The sequence below is a fragment of the Kogia breviceps genome, chromosome 17, assembly GCF_026419965.1.
Source record: "Kogia breviceps isolate mKogBre1 chromosome 17, mKogBre1 haplotype 1, whole genome shotgun sequence".
Lineage (NCBI taxonomy): Eukaryota > Metazoa > Chordata > Mammalia > Artiodactyla > Physeteridae > Kogia > Kogia breviceps.
In genome coordinates this window covers 48,238,840-48,266,633 of record NC_081326.1, presented here as the reverse complement: position 1 = coordinate 48,266,633, position 27,794 = coordinate 48,238,840, and the positions used below count along the sequence as shown (strand labels likewise).

At 37.1% G+C, this 27,794-nt stretch overlaps 1 protein-coding gene across 3 annotated transcripts in view; it reads right to left on the bottom strand.

The window, feature by feature from the left end:
- Nucleotides 1–27,794, bottom strand: part of ZFPM2 (zinc finger protein, FOG family member 2) — a 476,915-nt gene that overhangs the window by 146,399 nt on the left and 302,722 nt on the right. For all 3 annotated transcript variants that reach the window (XM_059042811.2, XM_067017287.1, XM_067017288.1), the window contains exon 5: nt 13,389–13,500. In XM_059042811.2, the coding sequence (XP_058898794.1) occupies nt 13,389–13,500 (112 nt within the window). The remainder of the gene's footprint in view (nt 1–13,388; nt 13,501–27,794) is intronic.

The window sequence follows — 27,794 nt, the reverse complement described above, 5'->3', positions numbered from 1 at the left end:
ATACTTAAGAAAGACTAACGGGAATATAACTTTTCTGAAACACTACTGTATGCCATGGCATATAAGGTGACCTTTTAGTGTAAAAATAGCCTTCAAAAATGGGGTTGACTTAAACACCAAGGGAAAATGAAAAGCCTCCAATTTCACGTTTCAGAGCAAAGACTTGAGGCCTGGCTGACTCCCCCACCCAGTGAAGAGCAAGAACAACAGACACAGTCACTGCTTGATGGGAGAAAGTCAAGTGGGTCCACAAAGAACTGTGCAGTAATGGTGAGCCAATGTCTTGGCATGGCTGCTGTAAAAAGATGTCAAGTAAAACCCTAAGGTTTGACAACATCTCTGGCATGTATATAGATTCTAATTTTTCTAAATTCTTTTACACACCTTCATTCTAACTGATGTAGCACAATGTATGCTGTGTTTACCTAGGATATTCCAAAGAAATCCTCTTGTATTAGATTCCCTAGCATTAAAAAAATCTTGCTAAGACATGGAATACTTTTCTAGATATGGAGAGAAGAGCATTTTGAGTACTGGATTTTCAAATGATTTTCATACTAGTGATTTTTGAAACTAAAGCAAGTCCCACTAGAGTTTACTATGTTGAATGATGCATCCTAATACCCATTCAAAATAATTCAAAATTCAGTGAGTATATTCTATGTATTGTCTGTGGAGGAAAAGTGAGAAATGGTGTCATTGCATCTGAAGTGTTCGTGTCCAGCTGGGGACAATGCACAGGCGGGGGTGGAGCTCTCTCCCTGGGATGGGGCACTTATACATGCTAAGCCTTGAATGATACCTGTTGCCAAGATGTCTAGAAGGTTATTAAGCAAAAGAAACATGATGTATGAAGACAGATAAGAGCAAGTAAAGAATAGCTGAGGGATTTTAAATAACTGAGTATAGTTTGAGTACAGGGTATCTGTGGAGGGTGAGTGAGAAATGAAACTATAAGGAGCAGGATAATTAAAAAAAAATTCCAGATGGGATAAGCTACGGGAAACATAGAAATGAGAAGAAAGAAGACTAGAGAATGATGTTTAGTGGCTGGGCAGTGATGGAGAAACCTGGCACTGGGTGTGGAAAGGGATAAATCAGATCAAGCCTCATGGAATAAAAAGCTGTCAACAAGGAGACCTGTGACAGAGTCACTTCAATGGAAGCATGAAGGCAGAAACAGCAAAAGAGAAGATGCTGGAATTCAGGAAGTTAGAGGAATGCATGCAAAAAACTTTGCAGAAGCTTACCTAAGAAAAGAAGCAGAGAGGGCTTCCTGTTAAGTATGATGAATTGGTTGCATGCATTTATTTCTACTCCCTTTCAGTAACATGATGGTAGAGAAGAAAAAAACAATGATAAGGGCAAAGAGATGGGGCAGAGTAGGCAGTAGAAGTCAACAACATCTTGGAAGCTAGGAAACCGATGGAGTGAGAGATGACACAGCAGAGCACAGAAAGCTGAAATCCAAGTACTTGAAGAGCAGCTGGCCAACAAGTAGCAAGCAGATTTATTCTGCAGAATCCTGGAAAAGATCAGAAAGTAAAGGCACCTGGCACCTTGAAAGGTAGGGTAAGCAGTGGAGCTAAAACTTGCAGGACTGGCCATCTAAGTAAGAAGTTGTTAGCTATACTTGCTCAGCTATTCCCTGCAGATCTAAGTGACATTCCTTTCCCACTCTGGAGGCTTAGTCTTTGAAGAAATAGAATAGAGGCTTTAGATCCAGAGACACAGGCTCAGCCAAGGGTAATACTAAAGTTTCACCTGCATTAGAAGATTAAAGGAACATCTACATTCTCAACAACGAGATAGGACTTTCCCAATGTACCACCTGGTCCAGTTTGCCCACAAAGTCCTCAGATTGCTGGTTACAGGCTCCTCCATCTCAGAAATGAGCCTGGCATTCTCTGGAGAAGCTAACCATGCTAAGACAAAAAATTACATACACTGTCATTTGGAGACCTCATTACCATGGCTAGGTTGTCATCCTATGATCCCACACAAAAGCCACCAGTTGACAAGCTCTGCCTTCTCAGGCTGCTCTTGCATTCACCCCTTAGTGCCCCACTCTTAAACGATGAAGTAGGTATTCATGGATCTCTAGCCACTTGAGGAAAGCTTCAACACTAAATACAGGGACAAAAACAGGCAGGAGAAAGTAAGAAACAATGCATGGGACACGCAACTTCCTAATCATTCTCCACATCTTACTTCAGGGATAAAGGAAAAACATCCATATTAAAAGGAGCAAGATGGTGAAAAAAAGGAACAGTCAGGGAACAAGAAAGACCCCTTGTCAATTATAAACATGAGAGTCAAAATTCAAATAGTGAAGGTAAGGTATAAAGTTTGAGGACATCTCTGAAAGTTCAACCAAGTCAGATTACCTAATCATGGGAACATTATTAAATCCATACTTTATATTGCTTTTCACAGTACAGAAAAAGCTGTAACCCATTCATTTATTGATTAATTCTTTCATAAATATTTAATGAGCACCTACTATGTATCATAGATGGCTTCATAAAACAGACAGAATTCCTGTCCTTAAAGAACTCTCATTCTAGGGGTGGGAGGATGACACTAAATTTTTAAAATAAATGCTAAAATGCCAGATATGAAGATAAATCAGAGGGATGTTATAGACTGAATGCTTGTGTCCCCAACTCTAAATTTATATGTAGAAGTCCTAACAACCAATGTGATGGTATAAGAGGTGAAGCCTTTGGGAGGTAATTAGGTCATAAGGGTGGATACCTCATGATGGGATTAATGCCCTTAGAGACATGAGGGAGAGAGTGCTCTCTCTCTCTCTCTCTCTCTCTCTCTCTCTCTCACACACACACACACACACACCACCACCACCACCACCACCACCACCACCACCACCACCACCACCACCACCACCATGTGAAGATACAGCAAGAAGGTGGCCATCTGTAAACCAGGAAGATGGGTCCTCACTAGATACCAAATCTGCCTGCACCTTGATCTTGAACTTTCCACCTTCCAGAACTGTGAGAAAGAAGTCTGGTGTTAAGCTACCAGCCTATGATGTTTTGTTATAGCAGCCTGAACTGACTAATACTGAGGAGAACAAGGAGAGAAACAGAGACAGAGTAGTTAGGCAGACCCTCTGGGATGGCAACATTTGGAGAGAGTCTTGAATGAAGCAAGAGAGGGGCCCATGTGGGGGCAGAGCAGGGCACAGTACAAAGGCCCTGAGGCAGAGGCATTCTTTGTATTTTCAAACAAAAGCAAGGGCCTGTGACACTGGAACAGAATAGTTTTAGAGTCATAGTAAAAACCCACAGAGGTATCCAGGGGCAGATCATGTAGGGCATTTTAGGCCAAGGTAATAACCTTGTAGGCTTAGTTCAGGCGTTGCCAAGCTTTTTCTGTAAATGGTCAAATAGTAAACACTTTAGGCTTTGCAGGCTAAAGGGTCTCTGCCACAACTACTCAACTCGATGTTGCGGTGTGAAAGCAGCCACAAACAAAATATACAAACAAATCATGTTAGCTATATTCCAATAAAACTTTATTTACAAAAACAGGTGGTGGGTCAGATTTGGTCTCATGGGCCATACTGATCCTTGTAATCAGGCTAATTGCAAAAGGAAGCCACTTGTTGGAGGGTTATATGTACCTCTACTTTTCCATTTTCTCTGGAAAACAAGAAGCAAGGTCATTATCTAACAGGGGATGGTATATATTTGGGGAGACAGGAGTCTGACATAGTCACTTTGAAGATGGATTCAGGAAAAAAAGATCTGTATTGCCAGGCTACTTACACTGAGGGATCACATTCACCTAGCGGTCAAATGTAATATAAACTGGTCAGCATTGGTTTCTGTTGTAATTTCGTTGTTGTGAGTGGTGGTGATGGCTCCATTGTTATATTTTGACCACACATTTATATAGCACTCACTGTGGATCAGGCGCTATTCTAAGCTATTCTAAGTAATATAAATATTACTTCCCCTAGCTTCTGCTGCTTGGATAAAGCCAGGGGAAGGTGGAAAGTTGGATTGATTAGAATGAGGGTATTCAGGCCACTAAAGGCCAGAGAAGGAGAGAAACGTGAGAGGGTACAAGAGAGTAATTAGAAGGACGCACCCATGGAATCCAAGTCAGGTCCTCTGGAAGTAAGGACGGGAGGTTGGTGGGTAGGGCAATGGTGTTGAAGACATAAGGGCATCGGAGGTACATTTGGTGTTGAAAAAATTGTTGGAGTCAGGTTATGAGTGAAGAGAAGCAGAAGATTTATATTACCTTCTAGAAAGATGTGGGTACCAACATTATTTCTTGACAGATAAAGTCTTGTTTTTATTAGTGGATGGACCTGAACTTCACGTTTGACACAATAATCAATAATCTTAGTAAAATCCCAATGTGAATATGTGTGCCTCAGAACTTTCAGTAGCTCTCCATTACCCCCTTGATGAGGTCTTTAGACTGAGCACTCAACCGAACCCACAGCATGGCCCTCAGAAACGTTTGCAGGCTTGCCCCTCACTAGGCTTATTTGTAAATTCTCTGTTCTAAAGTGTGCCCTGACACTCTCATGAAAACACGGTATGTATCTCAGCCTGTAAACTTTTAGGCACACATTTCAACCTCCTCAAATGCCTTCCCCCATTTCTCAAATTTATATTCAACTTTCAATATCCAACCAAAAGTCCACATCTTCTATCAACTTTGCCTTGACCATGTAAGACAGAACTCAGCGTTACGCAACCTTCATCAATTAAGCTCTTTCAACAAACTCCTGAAGTCGGGTGTGTTTCATATTCCTCTGTATCCCTCACAACACCTGGGCCATATCATGTGCAGAGCCTGTGCTCAGTTATTTTTATTTTATTTGGAAAATTATCTTATGAAATACAAAGTGTCAGGACATTTACAGAGATACTAAAGAAAAATATATAGTGCTCCGTTACTTTTATTTTATTTGGAAAATTATCTTATGAAATACAAAGTGTCAGGACATTTACAGAGATACTGAAGAAAAATATATATATCACTAGAATATCATTTAAATTCCATGGATGAGGGACTTCATGGGTGAGGCAAAGATTTTTGTTCTGTTAGTTTGGGTTGTATAAAAAGAAGAGCAGGAGTGTAGTTAAGACAAAGAGTGATTTTCGTCTGCAAATATTTTTCTTAAATTATATAAGGACAATAATCAAAGTGAAGAAAACTATAAAGGAGGAATACAGAAAAGATTTTCCCAAACCTTACCACCCTTACAGAAATACTTTCATAGTTTCAATGTATTGATATTTCTTCCCCATGTGTTTTGCTGTACATATACTTTTAAAATATAATTATAATCATACTAGGCACGAAACCTCATATTCTACTTTTACAGTTGGAATTATACTACAATATTTTTTTTTCTATGTAATACACTGTTTTAAAGAAGTATTTACGATATCTTACTCTGAAAACATTCACCCTCAAGAGTTGTTCCTCATTTTAGCTGACAAAGATCCTTTTGGGGGTAGCTTTCAAGATTAGCATCACTTTGAATGACAAGCTAACATCCCTGAATGATAGTGAGTCACCTCTCAGAAGACCCCACTCTTCATTTTTCATTTTTATACTTATGAAACTGATATATTCCTAGTTCTTATCATTTGCCAACATCCTACCTGGGTTTTTACCCCTAAGAGACAGAAGCTTCATTCATGCATGGATCCAGGATGGTTTAGGATATTTTTCTCCAACATATGAGAGCTCATCTAATCCACTGAAGTAATTAAGAGTATTATCGTGCAGGATTATTTACCAACATTTCATTAAGGAAACTCACAGTGATGTTGATATGAAAACAAATGTATTTTTTCCACATCAAATAGCATACATTAATAATAACTCAGGACATAAACTATTCAGTATGACCAGACCCAGACTGAAATAACATCAGTAAATCACTAACATAATTGTAAAAACAGTAAATGCATAGTAAAAAATGGAAATGGCAGAAGGCCCTATATTTGCTGAAGTTGCTGTCATTATGCAATTTGCAACAGACAGCTCCACTGTAAATAACACATTCACTGGTGGGGTCGCTTGTCTCGACCTTAAGAACCCCTCAGAAATTACAATTTGAATCAAAACGATGGTTTTCTAAAGCAGCCATTTAAAGCAATCACTGATTCCTAGAACAGGCATAATAAATTGCTCACCCCCCCCAAACATCTCTCATTCTTAGAGGACATAACCAGAAAAAGCCTCAGATGTTCATGAAACATATTGGGTTTTCGGCATCGCGTTATCCTGTGGTGCTCTGCAATCAATTACTGTTATACCACCATCATTAATAATTTTCTTAATGAAAATGATTCTGTTGATCTCCGCTGTATTTTAATTATCAGAGTTAAGCATAATTACACTGCAGCTCTGAGCTGGCATGTGGACTCCTTTAGGGCGCAATTTTGTTTTAACACACTGATAATGTAATTTTACATTGTGTCAGTTTGTTTGGTTATTATCCAGTTGTACAATTCCACTGTATTCCTGATAACAGATAATAACCTTAGTACCTCCTATATCCTGAAGTCATTTAAAAAGCAATATTGGAATTCTGCGGCTAGCTAACTTAATCGCCTTATGATTTTATAATTCCTGCTGCTAAATATTTGGTTCAGGCACCCACCCTCTTTTAAGAATACTGTAAAACTAGACAACGGTTATACATTTTCTGCAAACTACAGAATGGTTAAATAAACACTTAAATATGAGCACAAGTTTTTCTTTTTAAATGACTTTCTTATTTATATAGCATTAGGTCCTTTAAGTAAAGTTAACCATGAACTTGTAGGCTAGTTGGGAAAATTGACTGCCATGTTAGACAAGGCTGTTTCAAAATTCTAGGAACATGCAACAGACCCTCTATTTTAAGGTGGAAAATAGTCCAGACTTTTGCAAGGGTCCTTCTAATGAAAGATCTTTGTTTTTAACAGTTGATCAATTTAGTCAATGTGCAGAAAGTTGCTCATCCAAGTTAGGTTATATTAGAATTACAGTCATTATTTCAACAGTACCTGGTATAGGACCCTGAACGTAGTACACAATCAGTCAGGGCTTAACTGAATTAATTGCATGATTACATTTGTCCAAACAAGCAAAATCAGAACTTTGAAGGTGGTCATAGAATGATTTGGAGATTAGTTTTCTACATGACTTTAAATTGCTGTGGCCTTCGAAGCAACAGAGAAATTAGCATAAGGTACTGCTGTCACTGCTGTTTTAGTTCTGGAAAACTGTTTCTTAAAAACCAAACCACAGAGCGAGGAAAAAAAAGTTTCATTGATAAATATGTATGTAAATTTGTGAAGAAGACCGATAACCTACAATCTAGGCCTAGTAAATGGTATCATCAAAACTCTGCTAAATTGTATAGTTGGGAATCAAGGTCAACACGCTTAAGATTGAATATCAATTTCATCATGTATGAGCTATATATCCTTGAACTATTTACTTACCTAAACCTGAGTTTACTCATCTGTAAAGTGGGAATAATTCTGCTTACATCATAATTTTCTTGTAGTGGTAAACAAGAAAACATATGTAAAGTGTTTAAAACTATGCCTGGCATAGAATATGTGCTTAATAAATGGTAACCGCTATCGCTAGTTTTAATATTATCATCATCATTATCTTTATACTAGCATTTTACACATGACTTTCATTAAAAATACCATGTGCCCAAGGGAAAAAATATCTTTAGGCAAAGGCTTCTGGCCTCTGATTCTATAATGCAGTTCTTTGCAGACACTGTGGGTTCACGGGGACCAAATGGGATTTATGGAATTCTTGGCTATAAATCTGGTATCTGATGACCAGGTATTCTCACACACTTGCTTGATACCAACATGGAGGCCTGGGTTCATTTCCTCTAAATTTGTCCTCACATATAACCAAAAGGGCAAACTGGACTGAGTATAAGATCATCAGCAATATAATATTTATAATAACATATGCAGTTATGCATACGGGTGCATCTTCACAAAAATCCTGTGAGATGGACACTGCTATTTCATTGTTACAGCTGAAAAAATCAGGATTTAAAGAGGAAAAGTGGTTTGCCAAAGGTTCCATCTAAGCAACAGTTTTTTACAATGATATTATGTTTTTATATAAAAAGAAATCTTCCGTAGTTAAGGTGAGATTCAGGGTTAGCTGATATTTTTTCGCTCCTTTGATTGACAATGTTTATTCTCTTCATCCAGATACCTAGAGAATGTGGCTGCTCTGAAATAACACTCCACGAAAACCCAAATAATTTAAGTTTTCCTCATTTGAAGTGAACTGAATGAATAAACTCACATGCAAGTGCTAAAGTTTTAATTTCGAATGTTCAAAAACGTGAAACTCGAAGTAACTTATTTACTTTTCACAAATGAGAACGGGCACCATACTGTGCAAATGCTATAAAAGATACAAAGGTATATAGAAAAGAGAAGAAGTTAATTTCCAATGCTCGACAGGCATTCATGGATTTTAGGACTAAGTGGGCAGGTCTCTGCTCATCCTCCTCTCCAGCAGCCTCCCTTTAACTTCAGCATGGTGCTTTTTAGTATTTTTCCATTGGAGATAAGTAAATTAGAATTATCTGGAGTCTGCTGAGAATAATGGCAGAAACCAGACAACCCAACAAGTCTGGTCCATCAGTGTCTGGATGAGCTAATTACTTTCTGGAATGACAGGGGGTAGTTGAGGCAGGAAAAAAAAAGTACATCAGATTATAATATTAATGTGAAATAGTATACTTTTTTTTTTTTACTTTGATAAAACAGGATGATGGCAGCCTGTCAAATAGCACTAAGTGATGTAATTTGATAATAATTATTTGATGGACACCCTGGAAATGAAAATTTTATAATTATATTTAATTTTATTACTAGCCCACATTTAAAAATACTTCAAAAAGTAAGCATGTCCCTTAAATGGTAATAGTTACATGCCATAAGAAAATATTATAAAAAATTTCACAGTTAAGGCATTTAATAATGCTACATATACGCATTTTACATTCTATTTGTAAATAGGTACTAATATACTTTCAGATAGCCAGGCCCAATAAAGGTGATTTTGGCATAGAATTCATAAGTAGTTTAGGTTCTTAGCTAGAAAACAACATAAGGCAATGCAATTTTGGCATCTGGAATTTACTTTTCATCTTCAGGGAGAGCTTTTTAGACATTAGGAGTAATATGTTGCATCTGGGTACATGGATGTTAGCCCGTCAAGCAACCATTCTTTTCTGTATGGAAGTAGCACTTTGGTTTCACTTGGGGAACTACTTCTCCTTTGTCTCAGTGGTTTACATTGGGTTAGGTCTACAGATGATTGTAGTTTGTAAGGAAGAGTCAGAGTAATTAATTGGCTCAAGGATTCGTATGTGATGTACCCCCAATAAAACCCAGAAAAGCTCTCTTTTCACTGGGATTGCTGTGCTTGTAGAATAAGTTTGGAGTTTCCCACCACTTGACAAGAACATTTCTGAGGATGAAACACACAAAGAAAGAAGAGGCAGAAGATAGAGACAGTCTGGGGACAAAGTGTGAACAACTGAATTAAACTGATCCTGAAGTTTAGAAGATCCCTGGATTCTCAGTTATAAGGGCAGGTGAACTCCCCTACCCCCAATACACTCACGCACGCACACTCTCTCTCTCTCACACACACACACACACACACACACACACACACACACACACACACTTACACTTTGATTGTTGTTTGTATAAGCCAATTCCATTTGGATTTCTATCATTTGAAAACAAAACAGCCCCAACTGATAAATAACAGACACATTATGAAAATGTCTCACACATTACAGATGTTCAAGTCAATATGTACCTATTAAATCTAAGTCACCAAACCCTTCCAACTACAAAACTCTTTTGCTTTGAGAAGGCTTAACATACCCATAGCCTGTGAAGACAGAAGGCTTCAGAGCTCAAGTGGTCCTGGTAGGAGGGATTCCTGGGGTCCTATTTTCCATGATGAGAACAATCCCTAGTATAATCCTAGAATACCGAGGTATTCACAGAACTTTGAGTGAACTATTCCCTTCCTCCAAAGGCAACCTGAATTCTAGGAATTAGCATCAGGCCTCTGAAGCCCATCTAGGAGATGAGAGTAGAGTCTATAGCAGAGTTTTCCCAAATGTGTTAACCAGAGAACAAATTCCAATGTCCCAATGGCTGTCCACTGGTTGGAGGAAAAAAAAAATGCATATCATATAGTCAAACGAGTTACACAGGTTTTTATTTTGTTTTCTTTTACTACAGGACTTCTCAGATCATTCACACCAGAAGGTCTTGTGAGTTTTCAAGAGGGGTCAAGATAGGCAATATTTGGTCCTGGGACTCTTCCTTTAATCTTAGGGTTATGTGAAGTGTACTTTCGTAAGTGCCATATTATAATAATACTCTGTGATTTCTGGACATAAATGCTTGCATAGTTTAAGAGAATTTATTCATCATGTAATAGTGTCCAGGGGAAAGGTAGAGTCACACAGTACAGAGAGGATAGGATTTGGTATTATCAAAACCTGGATTTAAATTTGGCTTCTCTGTTAGCTCTCCTGGACCAGGGACAACCGTACTACTGCTCTAAGTCACACACAATGTAGGTTGTATAAAATGAGAAACACACCACTTATCTCAGCTAGCTGCTTCAAAGCTTAATGCTGGGAGAACGAATTCTAATATGCACAGCTCAGGCAGATGTGTGTTTGCATCCCACTTTAAACACTTAGTAGTTGAAACACTTTGCTGTACAGCAGAAATTAACACAACATTGTAAATCAACTATACCTCAATTAAAAAAAAAAAAGTTAGTAGCTATGTGACCATGACAAATTACTTAATCTAGCTATGTCTCAATTTCATTTTTTGTAAAATTGGGTAGGATGTTAATTACCTAGTAGGAGGTATTAAATGATGATTAAATGAAATTATGCATATACAGTAGTTACTGCAGTCCTTGTTATTTGAATTGCAATGCCATCTGTTCTTGTAAGTTGAACAATATCGAGTTACCTTTTGTAGGTTAAAAACTACTGAATATTAGGAATTCATATTGTTCATCATCACAGTATGTGATGTGTCTATTATAGTTTCTAGCAACCATTCATCATTTGTTTATCTGGTCAACCAATCATTATTTACTCTGTGCTCTTTTTGTACAGGCAGCATGCCAGACCAAGGATAAAAAGATGACTGAGACATAATCCTTGCCCTCAGTAAATATAGAGGAGATTGGAAAGGCAGGCAATAATACCTAACTTTTTACTACTCTTTTGTTTTGTTTTTTCGGTACGCGAGCTTCTCACTGTTGTGGCCTCTCCCATTGCGGAGCACAGGCTCCGGACGCGCAGGCTCAGCGGCCATGGCTCACGGGCCCAGCTGCTCCGCGGCATGTGGGATCTTCCCAGACCGGGGCACAAACCCGTGTCCCCTGCATCGGCAGGCGGGCTCTCAACCACTGCGCCACCAGGGAAGCCCATACTACTCTTTTTTTGAAACATAAAATGATGATTGTAAAACGAGGTTAAAAGAGCAATGAGAGAAGTGCATAGAATTTGGTATGCGAGTACCAAGGAGAGGATTCTGGGGTGCTTACTAAAGGGTGGCTGTTATTATCCATGTACAAAGCTAGCACACAGCTGGGCTCAATCCATGCTCTATGAGTTAATTAATAAGCTTCTACAAATTACTCCAAAATGTTTGTTGCCAAGAGGCTTAAGGTATATCTAACCATAATGCAAACACGTAAACATGTTCAAACTAACGTACTCCATTGAACATAGAATTACAATTTTGTTATAGTGTTTTTCCTTATGTAACAATATAATAATCATCTCTTCTAAAACAATACCCGATTTAAACATGTAATGGATTTGGATTATGATAGAATAGCTATCCTCTTGGTTCCTCCATATTATATTGCCATCGTAGAGATAAGATATTGTACAACAAAAATTTAGTCCCAGTCATTGATCCTACACTCCAAGCCATCTTTTGTAGTGTTTGCATTCTGAATGTGGACACTGGTAAGCTGGTTCACTATAATATTGTTTCCCATATTGATAGAACATAGTGACATATCCTGGGAAAATCTTACTCCCCTTCTAGTTAAAAGCTCCCACCAGCATACCACAGGTATTTGGTGTTTGAAAATAAGTGGGTATGAGACCAGCAGTTACAGAAGGAAAAGGAATATAATCAGATCCTGGTGTGCAGATTGTCTTTTAATTCCCTCTTTCTGGTGTTTCAACTTTCAAAGGCTTATGGTAGTTTAAAGGCAATCCTCTTATAAGTGTACAAATTGTAATGATTATAGGAACAAGTTGTAATTGTCTCTAGCAAGTTTTTAAGAGTCTTTGATGTCATGATTAGTGTTTTATATGTTAATATATTGATAGGGGTGCTTATTTGCTTGTTCCCTTGTATGCTTTTATGGTTTCTAGGTTCAATGTGCAAATACATCTTTGATCTCAGTAGGTCTATTTGGTTAAAAAGGAAAGCGAAAAGAAATTAAACATGAGAAGCGCAAAGTTTTGCAATATTTACGAAGGAGTGAGATTAGGGATTTCACTGTAAAAGTACAGAGCTTGCGCCCAGAACTTGAATATGGAGAAAAGTGCGGCAAACCACACCACATATGTGGAGGGGCCTGAGTTTGGGGGAGTCGGTCCCATGTTGTGTGTCCCGGAGCAGAGGTTCCTTTGCAGCCAGGGTGTAGCTGTTTGACGCAGTCTAGGTTGATGCCACACTGAGCAAATCAAAGGCAATGCTCTGCAAGCCATCACTTCCTCTCTAGCATTTGCCTCCTGCCCTTCAGAAATCACCATGGGGAGGAATTCTCAGTCTTTGCAATGGCTTCCTTTTCAGCTATCCCCTCATCGTGTGTGATTTCAGGAAACTGGCTGGAATGCAGTGCCTTCTAGAACTCGCACCTTGACACCCTGACACAGACTGCCAAATTTCAAAAGGAATTTACTTCTCGATGGATGATGCCTAAGAGAGGAATCTGAGATTTCATCAAACCCGCTCTGAATAAAAGTAACAGCGAGGAAGGTACTAGTCAAGGCACTCCAATCCATGGCTAGGTGAATGTGTATGGCGCTAAGTAATTAATGGTCTAACACATTTTGTTTTATGCTGTACAGGAAAAGAACAAAAAACAAACCAAAAAAAAAACCCAGTAGCCTTGCTGAAACTACAGGTTAGGGAGATTCATAAGCGAAAAAGGAAGAGAGAGGATCCCATTTTACTTTGTACTCCCATTTCAGCTCATTTGGTTCTACTTTGCAACACTCCGATTTCAATACAGCCAAAGCGAGAGGGAAATGATCTTGCACTTACCTTTGCTGTACACAATGCAGTTGTTTTTGTTGTCTTCTACTCCTTGCCAAGTCACATCCAGTAGCCACTTGGGACCAGCAGTGAGCACCATCGGGACCTGGGCCTTTGTCTTCTGTAGAAAGAATGATAACAAACGGATGTCATTTGCTTTTGTTGATTAAAAAGTTGAATAATAACTGTACTAATCATTTTATTTTGCCAAATAACTAAATCTCCTAAACCATAATCCAAGTCCTTATTCCCCTGTCTCATGATATCTTTTTAAGACGACAGAAGCTGTAAAGCTTGACTGCTTTCACTAATCTGAATGGTAGAATTATTATCAAGAATATTTTTTTTCTAAATGATACTGGATCAGATCTCCAAGATTAGACAGATCTCTTGCAGCTCTGAATTATAAAGAGAATGCAGATGACTTTCATTGCAAAGAGCAGAGTGTTTAGAAGTGAACTTTAGACACATTGTACTTTACTATCAACAGGATCTCACTATTTCCTGAAACAGACAGGAAAGAATTTAAAGAATCAGGATCCATTTCAAAGCTCTATCCTGAGCAACATTTATATTAGACTAGAAATTTATTCTGAATGAATAATGAAATCCACCAACACCCTTTTCTAAGTATGGATATGTAGTCCCACTGAAACTGAAATAATATTAATGCTAATGACTCACCATACACTGTCTCCAAAAAGACTATAAAAGAGGAATTGGGAATAAATTCAGATGTAGAGCAACTAAAGCATGACATTCCTTGCTCTGAAAAGCATAGAAGCAGGGAGACAAGTGCTCTAGTTCTAACAAAATATTTTCAGTGTACATTTTAAATATAAGGCTCAAAAGGGTCATCATTTGAGGCCGTTTGGCACCCAAATTCTTTGTCTTTAACTATGTTAAACATGGCAGGAAATAAACCAGGGAGGAAATAAGTAAGCCTTAGCAAGACTGGTGTTTCCCGATGAGTCAGAGTGAATTGGCATTCAGATGTTTATCATTCACCAGACCAGGTTCTGTATATCACCTATCATGAAACCACAACACAGAGTACAATACAAGGGTCTCAAGGTAATTTTTGAACTGAATTTTCACCTAGATATGATCCTGCCAAAGAGATCTCAGCCCATTCTGGGACTTTCCCACATGTTATGTGCTATCACAAATTTCCCAAATTGGCATTAGCAAGTATCCACTTGAGGAGTGCTATGTACTCTGGCCATTTCAAATCTCTCAGGAATCCAGAAACCTCGTTTCACTGGCCAAATGTCGACAATGATAGTGCATGAGACACAGATCTATTGATACTGTGAAGCCATATTAAAAGCTATGCATAAAATCAATGCTAACCCATTTCTGATGTATCAATTATATTGTAAGAGGTAAAACTACCGTAAAATATACTACTTAATGGAAAAAAATCAACCATGACAGACAAATTAAAAATAAGTCTAAAAATATACTTCAAATATTAAAATAGAGGAGGTGGTAAACCAGATCAACCATAAGAAATACTAGCATACTGATTTTTCATATTCATACTTTAATTCATTTTAAAGTCTTTAATTTTTCAACTATGTATCTTAATATTTGGAATGAAAAACAGTTATCTGAAAGCCCTGGGGGAAGAAAGTAATTTTATATTATAATTTTTTAAAACAATCTAGACAAAGTGTTATTAAGTTATCCCTCTGGTTATTAGTCGAAGTCAGGGGTCCGCAACCCCCGGGCTGCAGATAGGTACTGGCTACTGTCTGTTAGGAACCGGGTCGCACAGCGGGCGGTGAGTGGTGGGCTAGCGAGCGAAGCTTCATCTACCATTCCCCATCACTTGCATTACTGCCTGAACCATTCCCATCCCCGCCACCCCGGGAAAAAATTGTCTTCCACGAAACTGGTCCTTGGTGCCAGAAAGGGTGGGGACCGCTGGGCTAAGTGACGCTTTTGTTTTTCCATTTTCAAAATAGAATTTGAGAACAAGTCAGCTTCTTCAATCTGAAATGATAGCGGCCCACATCCAATTAAATTATAGGTCTTAATTATGCATATTTCAGCTCCTTTTACTACTAGAGAAGCAGGTAAGTCCACAGATCAGGGTCAGCAGGTCTCCAAGCAGTAAGCAGAACTAGTCATGGGAGAGACTCCACCATTTCGATAAACCTGCGCATGGAGGATTTAGTGGTGTTATTTGTAACATCTGCTCTCTTCTGATCTTAAATAACAGACTTCAACAACAGGCATCTGGCTCATTTCTACTGTATTCTCTTATTTCATGAGAAAGACATGCATCTTAAATTATTTAATCTGTATACCCAAAGTTCTTAAAGCCACATGGATTTCTACACAGTAAAGCAGCTTTTACAATTTTCCATAGATAATATGAAAAATAAACATTGATTACAAATTCTTTAGGGAATCTTTACCGTAAAGTAAATCAATTGGTTTGCCAGTACCACAATCTTCCATTACTTTTACAAAGGAACCTGCTGATCCAGTCTTGTGCTGGGTGCTAGGAATAGGAGGAGGTCTTTTTCGGTGAAGGATACAGATATATTAAAAAAAAAAGTTTACTATAAGGCAAAGAGTAGCAGGTAGGGAGTGCAAAGTCATATGTAAATTGTTTTGGGGTCAATGAAGGGCGAGAAACTCCTGTCCTGCAGCTTCTGGGACGGTATCATGCAGGAAGTGACTTTCAGGCAGCATCTTGAAGGAGAGACAGGAAGCATTTGCAATTGCTAGTAATGGTCTGGGCAAAGTCTGAGCAGTGTATAAGAGTGGTATGTACAAGAAATAGTGAGTAGTTCTGGGATTCTTTGGTTTCAGTTCTTATATAAAGTCTTTAGAGCTGTTCTTCATGTACAGAAAGCACCAGATAACAGTTACATGTCATCACTGGAATCCTCATTGATACTATTATTATCACTACCTATAAGTGGAACGGCCATAATAGCATATGTGACTAGAAAAGCCGGTTAGAATCAGATCTTGAAGGACCTTTTCATATCAAGCAAAACCTTTTTGTGCTTAAACCTCTAAGCAGAAGGAAGACAGTAAAGATTTTTTTAATCAGGAAGAATAAGGTTGCTACTATTGCTGCTACTTGTGCAAAACCCTTACTTATTTAGACCTCATATATATTTTCAGACAAAGATATTGCAACTCAAAGATTAAATAATTTCTTTTAGGTCAAATAGCTGGCAGAAGACAGAGCCCATATTTACAATTAGCTGTGTTTCCAAACACTACCACTCCTAGGGTGACCAACCGTCTGGGTTTTCCTGAAACTGAAGGGCTTCCCAGGATGCTGGATTTCAGTGCTAAAACTGGAAAGTCTTGGGCAAACTCAGATGACTTGTCCACCTCTGCACCTCCTACTATAAAACAGTATTAGTGGTTTACATCTATTGACTACTTGCAAAACGTTGGGTGTTAAGAACTTCTCCTGAATTATCTTTTTTGATTTTTACAACTCTAGGAGTTAGGCATTAACATTTTCTCCATTTTGTACATAAGCAAATTAAGATTTAGAGGATTTGACTTTGTGGCACAAATAAGAATAGTTATTTAATATCTTTCCTTAATGGTAAGTTAGGCATTATACCTTTTAAAACGTTGGCAAACATTTATTATGCCTGGGCCCAGGTAGAATCTGACTTTTCAAGAAACTAAATTGAACGGAAAACAATTTCTTTGACTCTAAATCAATAAGGCAAAAGCAAAAATGTAGCAAAGACTTGGTGAAAGCTATACCCAAGCTGTAAAGAATAAGTAGAGAAAAAAATCTCAGGGGACCAGTTATTACAGTTTTGAGGAGGTAAGTCAATTTCTTTCTGAAGAAGTCAACTTTTGTAGAGATTGACTGCCTTCATAGAAGATTAGCAAGTGTGAGAAGGAAGGATTATATGAAATCTACACTCCAGCAAAATCCATGAATAGAAAATAACAATAATATCCACATTGATCATTAGGTTTACTTTCCCATGTCTCTCTCTATCATAAGGATTCATACAAGTCTAGAATGTTAAGAGCCAGAAGCAACTTTAAAGTTCAGTCAGTTTAATTCACTAATTTGACAAGTGAAGGAAGTAAGGCCAAAGTGTTTATCTAGCATCCTACAGAGGTAGCATACAGTTGGTACAACATGTTGGGAAAAGAGAATGGATGTAAAAGGTATGATAGGCAGAAAAACGGTCCCCCCCAAAATATCTACACTGTAACCCCTTGGAATCTGTGAATATGTTATTTACTTGGTAAAAGGGATTTGAAGAACATGCTTAAGGTTTAGGGCTAGGACATGGTGAGAGGAGCCTAGATTATCCACATGGGCCCAGCCTAAGCACGAGTTGCTAAAAGTAGAAGGGAAAGGCAGAACAGCAGGGCAAAGAAATCTGACATGAGATGGATTCCACCTGCCTTTGCTGCCTTTGAAGATGGCACACTGCAGCCACGAAGTGAGTGTGCTGGGTGCTAGAAACTGGGCCTCAGTTACAGGAAGTGAGAAAAACAGGGATTTCAGTTCTGCAACCTCAGGGAACTAAATTCTGCCAATAACTTGAATAAGCAGGAAATAGATTCTCCCCTACATCCTCTAGAAAGGAATGCATCCTGCCGACAAATTGATTTTAGTCTGGTGATACCCATACTAGACTTCTGATGTACAGAGCTTTAATATAGTACATTTGTGTTGCTTTAAGCCACCAAGTTTTTGGCCATGTGTTTTGGTGGCAATAGAAAACTAATATAAAAAACATTTAGATTTACTGACTTACAGCTTAAAAAATGACTTAATTTCCTTATCTAATGTGCTCAGAAGTGAAACAACTTTCCCTTATTGGAATAACACCAAATATACATTGTTATTCCACAATCATCAGATATATTTAATGTTCTTGCCTTAAAGTATGAGAAAATACACAGTGGTGACTAACAATTCCTGCCTCTATAACTGGGCATTTAAAACATTTTATGATTCACTATTAACTTTACGGTTGAAGTGTGGTAGGAAGGACATTACTGACTCCTTGGAGCCAGATGATCTAGGTTGGAATCCCGATATGTGCTACTGGCTCTGAGACTGGAAAACCACTTAAACTTGAGCATTCTGAACTTCAGGATACACATCTGTAAAATGGGGATAATGATTACTACCTCAAGGCTGTCTTATGAAGCGACCAGCACAGTGTTTCGTACACCACAGATGTATTTCAAACTTTTGCTGAATACCTACATGAATAAATGAATTAAAAATGTGCAAAGGGTGTTTCTGGAATCCCTATTTCTCAGGCACTGGTAATGTTTGTAGGGATTAGGATAGAAGTAAAGACAAAAAGTCTTTATGATCCAGTTTAAAGATGGTGGTAGTCATTAATGCTATTGATCAGTTATTTCCAACTCTCCACTTTCCAGGTCTCTTTCAAAGTTAGGTATGGGAATATGACATCACTTCACCGATGAAATTGAATAAGAAGTAACTCGCATCACTTTTACACAGAAGAGATAAGACCAATGGACTCACCATCTTTCCTTGTGTTTGCTGAATTGACCGTCAAGCATGGAAAGGAGGAAGAACTCCTAACTACAGTGGCCATGTAGCATGAGAAAGAGACTGTTTTAATGTAAAAAACTGTTACAATATTAGGGCTGCTTACAACCTCAGCAAAATCTAGCTCATCCTCACTTGTACAAAGGTTTTCTTCGTTTTCATTGGTTTGTTTGTTTTTCTGTATTGAAATAATCCATGGGTTTTTACAGGTTAAAGTTTGTACTTTATATCTAGGCAGTCTCATTCAGTCATAAATCAATTCAAGGTATATAACAGAAGGCTGAATTTCAGTGAAGTTGAAATGTTTTAAAAAGAAATAGTGTGCACTTTTGAGGCCCCCCATTGTAAATTTAAAAAAATCTGCACTCCTGGACACTGTTTGAACCCAGAGTTTCACGCTTAGACAGTCTACAACTAGACAAACTTGACAAGGACAAAATGGGTCAAAAGTGTCATTTCTTAGGAATAATTAGAATCATCTAATGTGGATAAAAGAGGTCAAACTAGCATCCACTTCTCACTAACCTCTGGAGTTACTGGAGCGACAAAGGAGGGAGCCTTCAGTAAATGTTTACACTCAAGCCAAAAGGTTACCGGGGCTAAAAGCAGGCAGCCCAAAGGCAAAGAATAGAGGGTAGTTCCAACCCAAGGGGCTGGTGACATAATGCTGTCTTAGGGATTCCAAATCTTGCTGGAAATATTTGTTGAACATTTCCAAACTGAGGCTTACTTAAAAAGAGCTAGAAGTCTTAGGAAAATCTGACCTATGAAAAGAGCCTGACATTACAGCCTTTAAAACAACAACAAAAAAACACCCAGAAGTGGCATTTGATGGAAACATTGGCCTCCACTGACTTTAGTTTGGAAACATAACAAAATTTCATGAGAGAATCTCAAGCCAGTGCTGTGAGACGTACTTTGACATTGCTGAAAATTCTCCTGGTGTGTTGCTTCCATAACTTGGTAATAGGCGAAATGGGTTGGGCCTGTTTGACAAAATTCATAGCTGTTTTAACAATTCATAGCTGTTTGTATTCTCTCAGCTATAAAAACGTATTTGATATTAGGCATTGAAGAATTTCCAAATTAATGAAGACATTAGATTAATATAATTAGTACCAGAAAAACACATATATATATATTACTGGCCTTTAGCAATTAGATGCCACCACCATTGCCAATCTCTCCCAGCTGAATTATTCTCTACATCTAAATGGAAAATAAAAAAAATGATACTGTATGTGATTTGACCTTGTACTACCACAGGGAAAATTTTACACAGTAAAAGTTTCAGTTAATGTATCCAAGCAGTTCTTCGCACTGGAATTAAATTCAAATTCAATCGGACAATTGTGAAAACATTGTATCCCTGTCCTTTTAACTGTGTGAAGTCTCTAGTGACAGTGAGCTTGAATTTAAAAATTCCCTTCACCAACAGCCTGTTCTAGAGGCATAATAACTTAATCGTTTGGACTACCTGGAGTGGGGAGAAATGTTAAGTGATAATTTAAGGCCCTCCACAATTGTATTTTCAGTAATTCTGGGCATGGCATATAGCCTCAACATTACTGATTTGACTAGAGCTATAAAACTTTTAGTATGATGATTTCCACCTAATAAAACTGTGCTTTTTACTAAATATCCTTTAAAAAGTTATTCAGGACAACGCGTGAATGTTTGAGCTTGATGCTACCGAGGTAAAGAATTATTTTTCTTTCAGAAAATAAGAGTATCACTTTAAACTACACAAACAGAATCACTGTACTCCATGTGGTACCAAAGGGTTCAAGTTATTTGTGTGGTGATATAGAACAAGCTTCTCAGCTATAACACCTGAATATTCTTCATGACTAATTAATGCCAGACATCAGACAATATGACTAAGTATGTCATGGGCTTCCATTAAGATCATATGCTTCCATTTAAGATAGAATAAAGTGGCCACTGAGCTACATTGGGATGTCCCTTGAGTGAGAAATGCAGTCTTCCTTTTCTTTTTCTTTGTCTGAAAACAAGGTGTGTGTGTGTGTGTGTGTGTGTGTGTGTGTGTTGTAGAAACAGATTTAAACAAGTAACTTTAAGAATTTTCAAACTCATACCAAGTATCTTATCTCCAGTTACTGTTTAAGAAACAACAAAACAATTTAGTAAAATATTATCTAACTTGCATTGCTTGAAAAAATGCTAGACACATTTTCAAACTCAAGCTCAAAGAAATTAAGAATACCTTCAATTAGAAAATATACGAGAAGTCTAAATGGGAAGGACATCAGTACTGTGCTATTATAAGAACCACTACACTATACCATTAGGCACAGAACAGATTTATGAATGGAAATCCCAGGAAGTTTCATTAGAATAGTGTTTTTCTTGAGCACAGCTCTACAAAATATCATTTGAGGACAGCACAAGAGTGAAATTCCAGAGAACTTCAGCTAACAAATGTCTTCAAGTTCACTGTGGTATGTGGGATCTCAAACACGATAAGAGACTTTTCAAAAACAAAATGAGTGTGAAATAAAATGATAGAATTCTTGGCTACTATATCCATACTCCTTATGTCAAAGACAGTTTTATCTCTATGAACCAAAAATTTAAATAATCATTATCTCTGAGGTATATTTGCTTTTAGTTCTCAAAATGGTTGAAACACATTATCTTAACATGAGTCACTGCTTAAATGTAGAAATCTTAGTATAAGAAATAATGATCTTTTAGGAAAGGGAACACAAATAGTTCCACATATACAGGTCATTAAAACAATCTCTTAACTTCCAAATAAAAAATTCATTTCATGATATTTAGAATAATATAAAACCATTATTTAAGAGTACTTATACTAACGATATAGATATTTCATTTTTCAAATGGGAAAAATCTTTAAATGAGTAATAAACATCTCAGTTATCCAGATATTTATTATACTTTCATTTTCAAAAAAAGAATAGACTCATTTCTCTTTCCCTTTTGCCAACTTCACTCCCACAGTCTCATCTGTTCTCCACATACATTTGGCTCCAAAGAGGAACTACTCCCTCCAAGCTGGCAGCCATTAACTTCAACCTTTTATTTTATACGGCTCTGAAAGTCACAGAGTGTTTAAGGAGTGTTGTTTTGCTCCTGGCAGAATTTCTGGGCTTGCACTTAGTGCAATGTGCAGAAGAGTGTCAGCGCTGAAACCTTGGGAAGGGAAAAGTAAATTGCTCTAGAGTAGCCCTCGTCACATGAGGCTGTCACAGAAACCTGGGCAGGGTTCAGGGATCTGGAAAACGGTGGCCCCAGCTGGGTGACCTGGGGCCAATCACTTAACTTCTCCAGGTCTCATCTTCCTCTTCTGTAAGATGATCTCATATGTCCTTACAGCTTGACAATAATATCATTATAAGCCTTCCTACTATAGAATTTCTGTCAAGTCTAAACTCAAATCTCAAGTGTGGAGGAGACAATAAATATGAAAATTCAACACACTGGGTTTATATTTAACTTCAGGAAATGTTACTATTTTTATTGGTGAGACAGTAAATGAAGCCATTCTAATTTATTTTATGTGGGTATTTTAATACCAAAGAAAATGGTGTGGACAAAGAAAGCGGTGTGGTCAAAATAAAAATGTTTGTATAAAGAATCTAGAGAGTATGCAATAGATATATAGACACATTGAACTATCAATGGCCTATTTACATTAAAAGTGGTAAATTCTATTCAGTAGTCTCTTTTTGATAATTACCCAAAGGCATTCTGTGGAAGAGAGAGAAAGCTCTATCCTGCACAAAGTCATCCTCAGATACTGGGATATGTGTGTTCCTTATGCTTTAATCCACTGCAATCTTCCAGCCACCTTTTAGACTGTCTCATTATTACTGTTTTAGCCAATCTTAAGGCAAAAAAAACCCCCAAAAGGGCAGTCTTTATATTAAGAATATAGTAATATTTAAAAAATATATATAAGGTTTCTTTCTCTTTTAATTACATGTTGCTTTCATGACTTGCACCCTTATTTCCCTCTATGACCATAAATTATTGAGAACTCACCTGTTTTTAACTTAAAATTATACCTGATATTCTGAGATTTGAAAGTGATGGAAAGGGTCTATGGCAAGACTGGGAGAATAAGAACAAGAAACATTTCCCCCTCCAAAGAGGGAAAAAAAAAGATGAAATTGTTGAACTATACACTAAGCGCTGTGATAAATATAGTACCCTTTGGGAAGGCAGATTTTTATGAGACAAGTTATTGAAAGTGGGGTGCAAAAAATTAAAATCTTGGCAATCTAGTTGGCAGAAGTGTGAAGGTGCTACTGAGTCAAATCGAACAAAGCTTATCTAATCTGTGAGACTCTTTAATAACACAAATATTACAAACACTTAAATTAAGTATCTAAAGTAAGACTCTGAAATCCAGAGTGGATTTCAATATATATATATATATATTTTTTTTTTTTTTCAGTTTTAACATCTTTATTGGAGTATAATTGTTTTACAATAGTGTGTTAGTTTTTCCTTTACAACAAACTGAATCAGTTATACATATACATATGTTCCCATATCTCTTCCCTCTTGCATCAATATATATATTTTTTACAAATCAACAGATGCAGAAGGACCGTACTACTTCCCCTCTTTCAGAGAATAAAAGTCAAGTGCTCACCACTAGGGGTTGGTCCTCCATTCTGGAATCAGCTGCCTTGCTTTCCATGGGGGACAAACAATGAGAAGAGAACCCCAACGAATGAAACAGATTCAGCTCTATATGCTCCCAATGCAGGGGACCTTTGTTCAGTATGAAGTCAGTACGGGGCAACTAAAGGAGCATGCGATGAAGTCAGAACCAGATGAGATAAACCTTCATTAATACTGCTCCTGGACACATTTCTCAAACCATGCTCTTTATAGAAGGAGTAGAAATGTGAATAAAAGCATAAATGTGCATGTTTTGAGAACAAACACCAGGATAAATTCTGCATTTAGTTGTGTGTGAATGATAATAAAGCTTGCAACAAGTTGGCTTACATTGTTCAGATATGTTTTTTGCCACATAAATGATATAACGTTATGTATAAACTTATTCTAATTATTAATAACTGATCAGCATTAATAAAATCTCTGTACCATTTCTATTTTGAGAGACTTACTTAGGTTATTCTGCTTTCAAGATAATCACTTTATACTTTATTAGAAATTAAGTATATTCATTATTCATTCAATAAACAGTTAATAAATATCTATTATTTATATAGAAAACTCTAAGAATAAAGAGATAAAAAGATGAGTTTCATTTCCTCTAGATGCTCACAATGCATCAATATTAAAAATATCTAAATGATATACACACAGATTATTTAAATCAATATTAATAATCAAGCTTATTATATTTTAAGTATATGCCTCATACATTTGGAAATTGCAATGCATATTTGATGGTCCATGACCAAACAAAAGCATAGCAATATATGAGAAGTGGTTAATAGACACCTATTAAGGGATCTTCATGAGAATTTAGGATTATACCTTAATTTTAAAGTTTAAAAACACTAAAGCTGGGCTTCCCTGGTGGCGCAGTGGTTGAGAGTCCGCCTGCCGATGCAGGGGACACGGGTTCGTGCGGGTTCGTGCCCCGCTCCGGGAAGATCCCACATGCCGCGGAGCAGCTGGGTCCGTAAGCCATGGCTGCTCAGCCTGTGCTCCGCAACGGGAGAGGCCACAGCAGTGAGAGGCCCGCGTACCACAAAAAAAACACTAAAGCTTTCTGCAACATGGATGGAAAGTCTATCAAATATGGCATATGTTTTTAAAAATTACATCTAAAACCTAATCATAAAGTCTTTTACATACATATTTAGGATTAAGGCATGCACTTCCATTTCTATCAAACATCAGTTTACTATACACACATTTAATTATTATTACTGCTAAAGTATATCATACACATACACTGAAAAGATATATTGAAAAATATCTCAAAATTTGAAATATTTGGGGGAAGGTAGCCAAGATAAATTATGTATATACTATTTTAAGTGTTTACTCATTATCTTGCTTAATATGCTTGATGAGTATTAAGTAAACCATCTCTTGATGGTTTAAAAACTTGTATTTTGGTGCCGGCTGATTGAGTTCAAATGGCATCTCCAACACCTAGTAGCTGTACGACCTTGGGCAAACTACAACTCCTGTGTCTCGGTTTCTTCATCTCTAAAGTAAGTATAATAGAAGTATTTATGTTATAGATTATTTTGAGGATGAAATGAGTTAATGTATGTAACAGGCTTAAGGAAGTACTGGTATGTTATTCTATGCAAGTGTTTGGCTAATGTTTCTGATACTGCTAAAGAAATGTGTTTCCATAGAAATGCAGAATTCCCAGTAAAACAAGAATTTTGGCTGGGTGGAAAAGTGACACATTGCCCTAATGTATGATTTGTAACATTTTGTTAGGCATTAACTATGTGTTAACGTTCTAGGTGTTAACATTAATTTATAAATTAATTTTTCACAACAATTTTCTGAGAAAAGTATCATTATGACCATTTTGAATAAGCAAACTGAGTTTGCTTATTAAGTTGTTAAACAACTTTTTCAAATTCACATGGCTCGAAACTGCCTTAATCATAAACTGCCTTCTATTTTCCTCTTAGCAAATCTATAAGAAACTAAATTCTTTCCATGGTGTTAAAGCAATAAGAATCTCCTTAGGATTTGTGTTAAATATCAATTCTTCATACCCATGAAAGCTAGTTTAAATGATCTTCCATGAGTCAGCGGTTAGCAGTTTCTGTTTTACATTATGCATGATTCCTAGCTGCACTTTGTATAAACTAATTGCATGGTGCCTCATTAATAATCTTCAGAGTTTTTTGAACTGTGAAATTTATAGCTTTGTAGTGAATTATTTCTCACATTTGCACAGTTTGGGGTCTTGAAAGTCTAGTTGAGATACTAAATACCAAATCAGGTATCAAGTAGGTATAAGGGGAATAGAATTAAACACAGTATAGTTAGGATATAAAAAAGAGTGAAAAGCATGTAATACTTTTCAATATTCTTAATTTTATGACTGCAGATATTTTTATACCTGTAGAAATGGTTACAGCTTAGAATGGATAAAAATTAGCCTCTATAAAAGTTTCCAATCATAAGCAGAATTCATGATGAGATCCAAGATGTCGTTAGGCTAAAATTCACTCAATTCAGCATTGATTGGGCAAGAGCAAATGAAGAACAGATGCTCTTGGTGCTCAACTGGTCAAGAGACATAGTAGGGCCTCATCACAGCACTTTATGGTGAGGCATCAGCATGCAATCTGGGCTGCAAGGTAGTACAGCTGTCCTTCATGCCTGGTAGGTCAATTCCACTCTTTAGAACCTCTGGATGCAGCGACTTAAGAAATCTAAACTGCCTTGTGAAGTCTTGGCTCACTGATGGAGGACTCTCCACTTAAAGAAATATCTCAGTCTGGGTTTAGTTAGCACATTCCTCAGCTTAAATTGGTATTGTTCACAGGTAGAAGGGATCAAAACACAGAGGAGTTTGATCAGCCAGGAAAAGTTCAAGGTCAAACTGGGAAGTCAAAAAGAAGCCTCAGTGAAAAGCACTGGGTGGAAATATTGTAGAGGTGGAAAAAGGGGTAGTTCTTTTGACCCAGTGTGTCTGAAACCAAAGAGTTCAAGTAGTTCAAATATGATTTATGGCATACTCGCAACAACGTTCTTCTACAATGTGATGAACACGATGAGGAAAAGAAGCAGAAACTTCAGTTTGTATACTTATGAATTTAACAGAGGGGGAAGCTGACACGGTGTCTAAAAGCATGGACTCTAGAGTCGGATTGCTTAAATTTAAATCCAACCTTTGCTACTCATCTATGGTGTGATCTTGATCAAGTAGCTCCACTTCTCTGTGCATCAGTTTCCTTATCTGTGAAATGGGAATAATAATACCTCATGGGGCTGTTGTGAAGATGAAATAAATTAATACTTATAAATCACTTAGACTGATACTTGACAAATACTAATGATGTTCATTTATAATTATTATGAACATGGATTCGAGAAAATGGGGAAAATTTAAGAAATAAATATCTGTGCCTATTTAATTTATTCTATCCAGACATCAACAGAATGATCTCTGTATCACAGATATAAATGTGTAAGAGATTTTACTACTTTGATGAATCATTTTACTTTTTATCCACTTAATAGATTGGCTAGTGGGCAGATAACTTCACTACTTCTAGCACAATGAAAAGATTTTAATGGCAACTCAATATTAGTGGAATAATATCTTACCTCACATGATGAAAAGCTCTACTTATTGGTTAAAATAAGTAAATAAAAGAATTTATTCTGTTTAAATTATTCCAAATTTCCTACCTATAGCTTTTATTAATACTCACGAGATCTAAAACTTTGCTTATAGGGCATTTGGGAAATGGTTTGAAAAAGTTCTGGAAATTGAGTTCCTAATTATGCCATTCCTCTGCCTTGGGCTCTCAACTGGGAATCCTGAGTTAGTCCATATGCTGGAACAAAGCCTTAAATGTAAATACCATAATCTGAAGTACTCATTTGATTTTTAAATATGTTGTCTCATTTGTCTTTTACAACCAAACCAACTAAACGCAAAGCAAAATCCCGTATGATTACAAAGACCATGACCTTTTCCTTAGTAGTTCCTATTTCATGCTAGTTGTATATAGTTTTTAAAAAAATGACCTGAGAATTCACTAAACGTAAGTTTGGTTCAAAGTTTGTAACTAAGTGGTTGGATTACCTTAGTCAAAATACATCACTTTCATGAGCCCCTTTCTTCATTTGTGAAGGGAAAGACCAGGACTCCCAAACTAGTAGGGGACCTCTGGCTCTAGAATTTC